This window comes from Alligator sinensis, unplaced genomic scaffold (assembly GCF_000455745.1).
Source record: "Alligator sinensis unplaced genomic scaffold, ASM45574v1 scaffold840_1, whole genome shotgun sequence".
NCBI lineage: Eukaryota > Metazoa > Chordata > Crocodylia > Alligatoridae > Alligator > Alligator sinensis.
In genome coordinates, this window is record NW_005842643.1 from 300,703 (window position 1) to 313,281 (window position 12,579).

At 45.8% G+C, this 12,579-nt stretch overlaps 1 protein-coding gene across 1 annotated transcript in view; it reads left to right on the top strand.

Annotated features, from left to right (window-relative positions):
• Positions 1–12,579, top strand: part of C2CD2 (C2 calcium dependent domain containing 2) — a 69,942-nt gene that overhangs the window by 44,582 nt on the left and 12,781 nt on the right. Inside the window, exons 11-14 of the mRNA XM_014524646.2 lie at positions 5,870–5,997; positions 6,350–6,521; positions 8,276–8,389; positions 9,612–9,739. Coding sequence (XP_014380132.2) covers positions 5,870–5,997; positions 6,350–6,521; positions 8,276–8,389; positions 9,612–9,739 — 542 coding nt within the window. The remainder of the gene's footprint in view (positions 1–5,869; positions 5,998–6,349; positions 6,522–8,275; positions 8,390–9,611; positions 9,740–12,579) is intronic.

The following is a 12,579-nucleotide window of genomic DNA, read 5'->3' on the forward strand; positions in this document are numbered from 1 at the left end:
CCGAGGGAAAGGGGATAGCAGCACAGTGTCCTGGAAAAGGGGAAGCAGCGCAGTGGGCCTGAAAGACCGGAGGCTCGATACAGGGTCCCAGAGCGAGCAAGGGTCCCTGAGTGGGACGACACTTTTAGGGGAGGCCCCAGAGAAGAGGGGCAGCGCTAGAAAAGACCCCAGAGAAGGGGGCAGCATTTTAGGAAGCCCAAGGTGGGCACGGTGAGCCCCGAAGAGGGGAGCGCCTTATGAGAGAAGGCCCCAGAGAAGGGGGCAGTGTACGTATAGAGAGACACACCAACATCTATCACATCTGCGAGGTTTGGGGCGTGGTATTAGGGGTTGGTAGGAGCCACGCGTAGCCCATAAGGCTAGGGTGCCTGGAACGCACCCAGGGTACCGGGAGACCCCTGGTGGGGTCAGGGAGAACACAGGGACGGAAGTCCCAACTAACCGTGCCGAGGAGACGTAAGGCAGCCTCCCAACATATTTACTGAACATCAAAGACGTGGTGGGCGAGAATAGAGGGTGCCCTTGGGCCGAATTGGCACGGAGAGAGGGCCTTAAGGAGATCACGGCCCTCCTGCAGGACCCCGCCGTGACAACTATAAAGTGCAGTTAGCTTTACTAATCACTTCATCACATTGGCAGCTCATGTTTATCTTGGAGTCATCTATGACTCAGAGATCCCTTTCTGCTATAGTGCTGATGAGAGGGTCATCCCCCAGCCTGTAAGTGTGTTGGTGATTCCTTTTCCCTAGGTGCAGCCCTTTGCATTTGTCCTTGTTGAATTGCATCCCATTCTACTCTGCCCACTTCTCCAACCTGTCCAGATCTGCCTGGATTCATTTCCTGCCCCCTAGTGTGTTTATGTTACCCCATAATTTGGTGTCATCTGCAAATTTAGACAGAGTGCTCTTCATACCTTCATCCAAGTAACTGATGAAGACATTGAACAGCACTGGTTCAAGGACCAAACCTTGGGGAACTCCACTGCTCACATCTTTCCAGGTCGATGGTGATCCGTCCACGACCACTTTGCGGGTACATCCTGTTAGCCCAGAGGTGTCCAACCTTTTTGAATGTGGAGCCAGATCATGAACTTTTTATCACCCAGTGGGCCGGTGAGCCATATTCAAACACCCTCTGTCCTGGGCCAGAGAAACCCTGCCTGTGCAGCCCTACTACCCCTGCCTGTTACTGCAAGGTTGCTGGTTGGCAGGGGCAGGAGGGACCCATTCTGCATCCAGCCAGCTACTGCCCCAGAGACTGAAGGGGAGAAATAAATAGCTCCACATCCCCATCCCCCAAGCAGCACAGCCCCACAAGCCGGCGCTGCCTGAGGGGGGCTGGAGCGAGGTGGCCGCTGCACCGCAGCCCCTCACCCGCACAGCCCCGCTCACCGTGGTGCCTGGCTGCCCGTGCATGCAGCCCTGGCGGCCTCAGCGCTGCGAGCCCGGAGCACGGGGTCCAGCAGACACCAGCTCCCACCGCCTTGCCCTGCAGAGGTCACACCAGGACCCTGCCTGCCGAGGCCCCCCCGGGGTTGCCCTGCCAACTGCCTGCTCCAGGCACCTGTCACAACCCAGTGATTTTTGTGCCTCGGCACTATGGAATTTCCTGGCCACATGAGAGCTCCTTTGCACGGCAGAGTGTTCTGCTGCAATTGAGAACCCGCGTGTAAGAGAGAGTTCCCGCCAATTTGCAGTTTCCTTTGCAGGATGCATTTCTTCTTTGCAGCACAGAAATGCACGGTGCAAAGAGTTCCCGCTATTCGGATGCAAATTTGTGCCCCGCTATTGGCCAGTGCTAAATTATTCACACGTGGCGGCTAGTAATTGGCTCGCTGGCCGTTTAAAATTCCGCGCAACTTCCGCCCAAGTCGAAGAGCTTTGAGCACGCTGCAGAGTGCCTCTGAAGTTATCTGACTTGCGGCTGCTGATCGATAGACTGATCACCTATCGATCTTTCTTCCCGTCACCGAGCGCAACCCTGACGTACCCCTTTCCCCGCCGGCTTCGAATTGCGGACGGATTAACTGGCTTGGGCCCTGCCAGCTGGAGCAACTCATGTGGTTGTTCCGACGACCGGACCACCTGCGTCGTGATTGCAAGCAGCGTGAGTAAAGTTTTTTGCAACCAATAAGTTGTGTCTGCCTCTCCATTCACCAGCCCGCCCTGACGTACGAGCGTAACTCGAGTTGGCCCTGGCCGTCCGAGACAGCACCATGTCCCATTGACACCCCGCGGCCACCGAGCCCAGTGGATCCCCGGAGGTGGGTGGGATGCCGGGGGCAAGAGGCCGAGCCGGAAAGGAGTAAAAGCCGGTGCTGTCCCCAGCTCATCCTGTCAGGCGCGGCTGGGGCAGCCCCGCACCGTGCAGCCCTCAGGGCGGCAGTGGCAGGACCCAGCTCACGTGACAAGCCCGGCCCCGCGGGGGGGGGCAGCTCCCCCCCCCTCCCCCACCCGCCGGCCCCAACCAGATAAAATGGCTTGGCAGGCTGCATGGTGGCCCACGGGCCGTATGTTGGACAAGCCTGTATTAGCCAATTTGCCATCCACCTGACTGTGTTATCATGTATGTCACAGCTGCTCAGTTTATCTGTGAGAATAGGATGAGATACCATATTGAAGGCCTTATTAAAATGCAGGTAGATAACATCTACCTTGTTCCCTGCATCTAAGCATTTTGTGACCTGGTCATAAAACAAAACGAGGTTAGTGAGGCAGGATCTACCTGCTATGACCCCATGATGGTTGCCCTTCAGCATTGTTTTTCCTGCTGGACTCTCCCACAAATGTTAATAATCTTAATAATTTTTTCAAAGGTTTTCCCAAGGACAGAGGTGAGGCTGGCTGGCCTATAGTTACCCGGATCTTGTTTCCTCCACTTCTTGAAAATAGGGACCACACTGGCCTTTTTCCAATCCTCTGGGACCTGATCTGAGCACTATGAGTGTTCAAACAACCTGGCCAGTGGTTCTGCTATGACATTGGCCAGTTCCTTCATCACTCTTGGATGATGATCATTTGGGCCTGCTGACTTAAACACATCCAGCCCCTCCAAGTGTCCCTTTGCTAAGTTGGCACTAACAGTTGGTGGCCTGGTTTCCCTCCTGTGCTCGTCTTTAATCCAATTGGGAGATTTGTCCTGATCCATGTTGAGGAATACGGAAGCAAAAAACTCACTGAAGAGCTCAGCTTTTTCCCTCCTATCTGTCACCAATTGCCTTAGTCTTCCCTGTAGGGGTCCTATGCCTGTGCCTTCTTTTTGCTCCCTATATACCTGTAGAAGGACTTTTTGTTGTCTTTAATTTTCATCACCAGCCTAAGTTCCATTGCAGCTTTGGCCTTTCTAACTGACTCCCTGCAAGTGTGAGCCAAGTAGGTATATTCCTCCTTGGTAGCTACCCCCTGCTTCCACAGCCTGTATGCCTGTTTTTTCTCCCCTAGGCTTTCCTGGATTTCCCTGTTCAGCCAAGAGGGGTTTTTGTCCCCTTTGCCTCCTTTCATGCACAATGGGATTGTCTCTTCCTGCTCCTGAAGGATCGCTCCCTTTAGAAACGACCACCCTTCCTGGACTCCCATCTCACCAATGCTCCTGATCATCAGTGCCTTGTTAACTAATCTCCGGAGCATATTGAAGTTGGCCTTTCTGAAGTCTATCACTTCTGCCCTACGGTTATCTTTCCACCCTTCGCCGGATTGGAAATCCAGTCAATTGATGGTCACTAACCCGTAGGTTACCTTGTATCTGCAGATCCCTCCCCCCAGGTCATCCCCTGTAGCCCACACCAAGTATGGTATGGATAGCTAGCATATTTCATATTGAGTTACTTCCCCCACTTTTGGAAATTAGGACTGTAAAAATTCCCTTGGTTCGTAGATTTCTTTTTCAATGGAAATAAGTGAGTTTTTGGAGGAGAAATAGTGATGTAGCAAAAAGATGGAAAAAGTTTTTTTCAGCAAGTTAATGTAGGGGGCTTTGTGTACGTGTGTTGGGATGCAAAGAAGCATTTTTTTAAAGAATTTATGTGTGTGTCTAGAGGGAAAGAAAAGCTCAGAAATTGCCTGAATTGTAGAATAATTTCCTCAAAACAATTATTAAGGGTGTAAGTTTTAATTCTAGATACTAAGTTTGCATCGTTGCTTACCAAAATTTGTTGCTAGACTCTTCCAGTTATTGCAAATGTTTGCTGCATCATGTTCTTACCATCTTTTAGTGCAAACCTGTGTTTGTTTTGGATCATCATGCTCCTGCCTGTTTAAAGTATGAGTGCCTTTTATGTGAAAATTGATAGCAGTAATAAAATCTTCTAAGGATTTCACGGTGTCTTTGGCCTTCTCAGTTTCCAGTCAGAACTCTGCTTCAAGAAAGGGCTTATGTTTTGATTATTTTAGGTTTTTAATTGTTGATAGGGATTTATAGAGTATATGGGATGTTTGTTATCAGATTCTTTTTGGTAAAACGGCATTTTTTTAAGATTTACCTTTTCATCTGCAGACCCTAAGCTGCAATATGGCAGTAAAAAGACAGAAATGTCTGCTTTTTTAAATATGGAGGTCTTGGCTTTATTGCTTAAAGATACTAGTTGAAATTGGTAGTTTTGCCACTGTAGAATTTTTGTGTCTTCCAAGAGTAACACCTGGATAAATGTAAAGGAGAATGTGTCATCTTAGATTGTAACAGTACTGTTAGCAAAATTAACGTAACTTTAATCTGTGCTTGTTGCCTTGCCAAACTCACTTCTCACCAGTAGCCACTTGGAAATGAATTTCCTGCTGGGTTAATTACAGTAGCTGTTCAGACATTCCATTATATTGCTTGTGTAATTCTCCTCCATTAACTAGCCAAGCCGTGTGCATTCAGCCGGAAAAACATTGTGGTAACCGTTTGCTGTACGATCAGCGTGTATGAGTAGCAGCCCAAATCATGATGTAATGTACATTTCTTCATTTCATTGCCTATACCATCATGCTCAAATTGGCACGTACAATACTTGTGCACGGTACTGATAGACACTGTGCTCATGTTATTCATTGAGGCGGGATTTTTTGGTTCAGTTTTGGTACATTGTGTCTTTGTGATGCTCCAGTGATCTTGCCAACCTAGCCTCTTCCCATAAATTGTCCCATACTTGTTACCTTGCCAACATTCATGGGTACAAAGGTATAGCAGGACTATCCAGCTGGCAGCCCAGAGGCAGCATGCAGGCCTGGATCTGGCCCATGGGGCCAAGTGAGTTGGACAGCCCTGAGGTACAAATATGTGGTGACTTGAGGGAGAGAATCTGAACTCCCCACTCAAAGACCAGTAGAAGAGCATTCTTAATGCATTTTGCCCATCTAATGGGAATCCAGAGGGCCTTCTTTAAAATATAAAACAAAGGCAGCTGAAGAAACTTAAGAATTCAAATGCTTTTCTTCAATTCCCTCTTTAGAGCTATTTTCAGATTAACACCACCCCTACCGCCCCCATACCTTCTGTAGCACAATACAGAACGTCTGCACTGTACCTTTATTGTGAAAGGTCAAGGACTCCTGAATACACCCCTCTCACTCATGCACCCCAGCTCAGAAATATGCCATTGAAGGTGCTCTGGGATATCATCCTCCCTTTTGCACGCACACATGTACATAGGTACTCTTTTACACTTCCTGGGTTTGGCATGTTCAAGTAGGAGTAGGTAGACAAGGTGTGCTCAAGACCCATCCTTATGGCCAAGGGCACTATTCCTTACACTATTAGGTGCTGCAACAGTCTGAAGTAGCAGTGGTCTTTTACTTTTCTCCCTCGAACCTTATCAATATCTTTATTGATATGGTCATTTTGAAAGCTGAGATGTGGCTTTATAGTGGTGTTTTTTCCCCATTTATTTTAGGTACCTTTTCAGCATGGGCAGCAGTACCTTTAGACTTGTTCAAGAAGCAGCCTTCCGGACAGCAGAGCTTTACACTGAACAGCAGACCCAGCTGTGGTAGCCCTGTGTTAGGATCTGTCACGGCAGAGGTATCAACATGCTTGTATTTTGGGCTTTCAGGGTCAGAAGAGTGCAGGTCCTGCCTTGTGTATATTCACACCAGCTCAAAGTGGATGTGAACTGCTACTAAATCAGAATAGCTGTGTGCTGCTTTAACACTAGTGTATGCAGCTGCAGAGTAACACTGAATCTGACCCTACCTGTCTTCCAAATAAAAGCTGTGATTTCTAAAGGGAAACGTTTTTAAGGAATAATTTGGGTATTTTAACTGAAGAAAGGGACAGCAGCTGGAATTATGGAAATCATGCCCATTTCTCTTAAGCTTCAGTTCTTATTTCTAAATACAGATTTTTCTTTTTTTTTTCTTCTTTTTTTTTCTAGTTCTCCTATATTGAACCCAGTGAGTTAAGGTCCTGGCAAGTTCCTGTTCAGCTCCCCGCTACTAAGGTAGAGAAGGATCGAACTGTGATGCCCTGTGGCACTGTAGTCACTACTGTCACTGCTGTAAAAACCAAACCTCGTCTAGAAGGAAGATCTTCTCCTCTGAGCTCAGGTGAGGAGACTGTTAAGCTTAAAATGTAAATCTAGGTTTGTTTCTGAAGAGCATATGTGTGCACAGGTTTGCATGCTGCTTGTTACTTGTGGAGGGACAGGTGCAGAAATAGTAATGCTGTCCAGATCTATCGGGTTTTTTGTGACGGGAAGTAAAAAAATTTCTTCTGCATGATGTTTGTTCTAACGCCACTGAGCTCAACCGAAAGAATTCTTTAGTGGAAACAGAGTTAGGTTCCTGACAAATCAGGTGAGAGAGGATTGTCTGAGGTTTCTCTTAGTGGATATTTTGAATATCTGAGGTTTCTCTCTTGTGAAGTTTGGGTTTTATGTATATATGTGTGAATATCTAAATGGGGGGGGATTGTGGACATATGATGCTACTACAGATATCCCATATGCAGTAGATTTGTATCTTTTCTTGTACAATTGTTAAGTTGACTTAAATCAGTCTGTCCCTGCAAAAAGGTGACACTGACTACCTTCAATGCTCTCGTACAAGATATAGCTGTTTGTCTCAGGTACTCATGGAAGTTGAGGGTGGCAGAAAGTGTTGAGTGTGCTTCCAAGCCCTGTTTTAGACTATTATTTTCTTTCTTTGATTCTGCAGCTTGTCCCCTCCATGTATGTACAGATGAGAGAAGATGCAAACTGAGCCATAGTACTGTGTACCGTTTTAAACTTAGTTTTAATAATTTTTTTGTTCTTCTTCCCCAACACTATAATGCCAATCTATGCTAGCATGTAGCTTGTATAAGAGTCAGGAATCCGTACTACAGAACAATCTGATAACTCCACAGGCATTAAAGAGTTAGGATATGCAGTAGAATTTTGAACAAAGCAGACCTTAAGATTTCAGGATCAGAATCACAATCAAAACAATTTTTTTGGTATCTGGCAGATGCTTGTCTGCGTGACAGAACTACCAGAGAAATGAGTAAAACTGCTCAAGTCTTGCAGAGTCTTGCAGAGACTGCCCAGAGATGCAGAGTTTATTACGGACTAGGCTGTGCCTCTCTTTAATCCTCAACCACACAACTATTTTTAAAGTGGATCAGCAGTGTTGTGTGAAGAAGCTTGCAGTGTCTGGTTTGACTATGTGTCTGGTGATGTTAGCCCTTCTGCAATAGGCAGAAAACCTAAAACACCAAAATAGTGAGGAGGGCAGAAACTATGGACAGTGAGTCAACTAGTAATTACAGCGTGTTGGAGCAGACTCCAGCAGACTCAGTTAATCAAGTCTGCTGAAGCGTGGTAATTACCATGTTCCAGCAGATTGCAACATCATGTGCGCTGAAAAATGGTGGTGGGAGCACTTTAACTAAAGCTCACTCAGCACCCCACCACCTTTTTATGAGCATGGGGATGCTCGTACACGTGATGTTCCGGGTGCTTTAATTAAAGCGGCTCTAATTTAAGTACCATTCTTCCCCCCCCTTCCTCCCCCCTAACTCCCGGAGCACCTGTATACATGCCCTATTTTCCTAAATCTATTGTGTCAGTTTTAAGGCACCTGTATTCTGTCTGGAATGTTTTAATAATACTTAAATAATCTTCTAAACAGAATTCATTCATTTTAAAATGTCATGAGAGTTCTTTTTATATTATTAGTGACTTCTATTGCAAATTCATTAGGCTTCTTCTAAAAGCTAAGTTTACATTGGGAGAAGAACTTTTTTTTCCAGACATGTAGAACAAATAACTACTGCTAAAGTGTCCAGAGAAAAATAATAGGGAAACTTTTTTTTTCTTCAGAGTCTCCTGTGAAAACTCCTGTGAAGGTGAAGGTGATTGAGAAGGATTTTTCTGTTCAAGCAATTAGCTGTCATGGTGCTCCAGTCAGCAAAACTTTATCATCTTCAGATACAGGTAAAAGGAAAACATCTGAAGCTTGCAATTAGTGTACCTATGTCTCTGCTGTGTATTGGATTAACCTAATCCATTAAACAGCACACCCATAGGCTGTTGCCTTTGATCACGTACTGCAGTGTTTGTGTTAGCAGAGGTCACAGAGAGAGGAAGAACAGTGGGTTACAGCAGACGTCTGTCAAGACAGGAATTAGTTTTTCAGAAACCATCTGCTATGAGAGAAGGGAAAAGAGCAGCAGTCAGGCTGTGGAATTTAAAAGGGGCAAAACCATCTAATCCACAGCTGCTAAACCCCTTCCACCATAGGCTACAATACATGAAACTGGGAGGGAAAACTTCAGAAATTGCCACCTGGGCTAGTACCAAGCCTGCCAACCAGAAGGGATGCTTTGGGCTTAACTTGATGGAAGGTAGCACATGAAAATCAAAAGGCTGGATTCTTTTCCCAGTTGAATTACCTTGGGCAAGTTGTGTATCCTTGCTGTGCCTGCTTTTCTACCTTTATAAATCACATGATTAATACAAGATAAAAAATGTTAAAATTCATGGTGTGGGTTGTGGGATCTTTAGTCTGGATTCTATTTTGTAGCTCCTTCCGTTTAAAGTAAATTGTCACTCCTCATCACAACAACCATCACATCCTTCAGAAGAGTCATGGAAGTTGCTAATTGGAAAGATTCATGAGATCATCATATCTAGCTTGAAATGAGACATGCAGTGGCATTTTCCTCCTCTCAGAGTAGCCAAGAGTGCATGTAGGACAGCCTGCAATCAGCATAGCTAGCTATGCTGCTCTTTCAGCAGTCAAAGAAGTTGCTGGAAGATAAGAAACTGTTGGCCTGAGGACAAAATCAGGGTAGGAAGGAGGAGTAGATTCAGTCCCTGCACTGCTGTGCCTAGTATGTGCACATTAAACACTTAAAATTAGAGTTTCCATAGACCCTTAAGGCCACTTCAGGCATTTTGCAAATAGTTGTATGTGAAGCTGAAGAATTAAATGTGCATAGCCCCAGATCTAAAGGAAGGAGTGAGAATAATGAAACTTACCAGCAAAATGATCCATTGGATTGCACTGGGGTACGTGCAATTTGTATAAACAACTTCTGTATTTTTTTTCTTAAAATTCAATTCAACCTCCCCTCTTCCTGCTTTTGAACTCAGTTCTTCAGTTCTTGCCTTCTTTTTTTTTTCCCCCACCATAAACACTTTCCTTTCTTTTCAGAGCTGCTGGTGTTGAATGGCAGTGATCCAGTTGCTGAAGCAGCCATTCGACAGTTAAGTGAGTCTGCAAAGCAGAAACTGAAATCTCCTAGAAAGAAAAGCACCATTATTATATCAGGAGTGTCCAAGGTAGAGTTGAACATCATGGTCTTGTTTAATGTTGTGTACTGAAAAGACTTGTGCCCTTTAATACATGTTCTCATCTCCACCATTCAACCTTGTGGTATGTTTTCCTCTCCCCCCAAAAAAAGGCTTATAGTCTCAGTGGGTGCCTATACACATGCAGGGAGGCTGCTCCAATGTGCTATAATTACAGTGCATCAGAGCAGACTTCATTAATCGAGTCCTGGAACATGGTAATTACCATGCTCCAGCAGACTCCGGTGTCACGTGTATCAGCATCCCTGTGCCGAAAAATCGCAGCAGGGGCGCCTTAACTAAAGCTCATTTATTTTTCAGCGTGGTGATGCTGATACACGTGATGCTACAAATGCTTTAATTAGAGCAGCTCTTGAAGCCACTCTAATTAAAGTCCCCCCGGAGGACATGTATAAATGTCCATTGCTTCAAGAAATGTTTCAAGTTAATCCTAATATGTAGCCTTATTATGCAAAGAATAATATCTTGTGGAGGAGAGGGATGTTAAGGAGTTTGGGAGGACCAATGTGGAGATAACATCCTATTGGGAATCCAGCAGCTGGTGACAGTGTTTTAGCTGTGTAGTGTGCCTGGATTCTGGTTGGGCTTCAGCTTTTTATATCTGCCTCTAAAAGGTTCTTTGACTTTTGACAATGTGCAAACACATCCCTTCTTGCCTGTGGGACAAGAGAAGGCTTTCTCTTTAAAAGCTCCCTCACCCTCGCAATATGACCTTTTGACTGCCCTGCCTAACTCCCATCTCCCTTCTTGCTGCTCAGATAGCTTCAGTGCATTTCCTGTCATAGCTTTTTCAAGCTGCAGAGCAGCTTGGTAGTGTACTGCAGTGTTTGCCATTTCTCAGAACCCTTGGGACAAGAGGGAGAATGTAGGAGAAGCAATGTGAACTGATAAGGCTCTGGCTTCTCTTTCCTTTTTTCCCCAATGTGGTGCAGGGAATTAAGTTACAAGTGATGATGGCAAAACTGAATCGATTAATATTAATCTGTAAAGCCTTCTTTGCAACCATAAAGTTGCAAAACTGGTTGGTTGGGTCCATTCCTTATGTTTTTAAGCACGCTTTAGGTCTTGTGAAAATTGATGTGTCTTGCTTTAATTCCTTCTCTACATGTACATTTGCAAAGGATTGGGGGTGGGAAAGGAGGCAAGACCTGAAGAACTGAGTTCAGCAGCCGGAAGAGGGGAAGTTGAATTACATTTTAAGAACAAAATACAGAAGTTGTTTATAAAAGCAGCACATACCCCAGTGCAACCCAGTGGATAATTTTGCTGATAAATTTCATTATTCTCACTTCTTCCTTTGGATTTGCAGCTATGCAAGTTTCATTCTGCCTATATACGTGTTCAGAGGTGGTAGGGGGAGGGTAATATCTAATTCACCCTCACTGTCCTGTGTATTAAGCCCCCACACATTTAAAAATGGCTGTGGGACGCTTTATCTAAACTTCATTTGAGGAGGTTTAGATAAAGTGCCCCACGGCCATTTTAAAACGTGCGGGGGCTTAATACACATGATGCTGCAGCAGGAAAGCCAAGGCTGCAAGGGAACTCCATCTAGCTACAAGTATCAAGGATAATAAAAAGTCCTTTTTTAGATATGTGGGGAGCTGGAGGAAAAGCAAGGACAATATTGGACCCCTGCTAAATCAGATGGGACAACTGACACCCAGGAAAAAGCCAACTTGTTAAATGGGTACTTTGCGGCGGTCTTCACCAGTCCTATGGGACACCCTTGCCCATTACGGGACCGGGAGGCCTGGGTGAAGGAGACTCCTTACCCCACATCAATGCTGACCTCATGAAGGAATACCTTGAGAGGCTGGACACCTTCAAGTCAGCTGGCCCTGACAGTTTACACCCCAGGCTACTCAAGGAGCTGGCTAGCATCATAACTCAGCCCCTGGCACAGATTTTCGAGAATTTCTGGTGCTCTGGTGAGGTGCCCAATGATTGGAAGAAGGCCAATGTGGTGCCTGTCTTCAAGAAAGGGAGGAAAGTGGATCTGGCAAACTATAGGCCCATCAGCCTGACCGCTATCCCAGGGAAGATCTTAGAAAAGATTATCAAAGAGTCCATTCTTAACAGACTGGCCAATGGCAACATTCTGAGGGATAGCCAGCACGGGTTTGTTGCGGGTAGGTCTTGCTTGACCAATCTCATTTCCTTCTACAACCAGGTGACCTATCACCTGGACAAAGGAGGAGTGTGGTGATTGATGGAAGCCATTTATCATGGTGCCCTGTGACCAGTGGGGTCCCCCAAGGCTCTGTCCTTGGGCCTATACTATTTAACATCTTCATTAATGATGTGGACATTGGTATCAGAAGCGGGCTGGCCAAGTTTGCCGACAACACCAAACTCTGGGGTAAAGCGTTCACACCTGAGGACAGGAGGGCAATCCAGGCTGACCTTGACAGGCTCAGGAAATGGGCAGATGAGAACCTGATGGTGTTTAACACTGAAAAATGGAAGGTTCTCCACCTTGGGAAGAAAAACCTGCAGCATCCATATAGGCTCAGCAGTGCTATGCTGGCTGGCACTATGGACAGAAGGGACTTGGGGGTCATCATTGACTACAAGATGAACATGAGCCTGCAGTGTGATACTGCTGCTAGTAAAGCAAGCAAAATGCTTGCTTGCATCCACAGATGCTTCTCAAGTAAATCCCAGGATGTCATTCTCCCATTGTACTCAGCCTTGGTGAGGCCGCAGCTGGAGTACTACATCCAGTTTTGGGCTCCACAGTTCAAAAAGGATGTGGAGAAGCTTGAGAGGGTGCAGAGAAGAGCCACGTGCATGATCAGAGGTCAGGA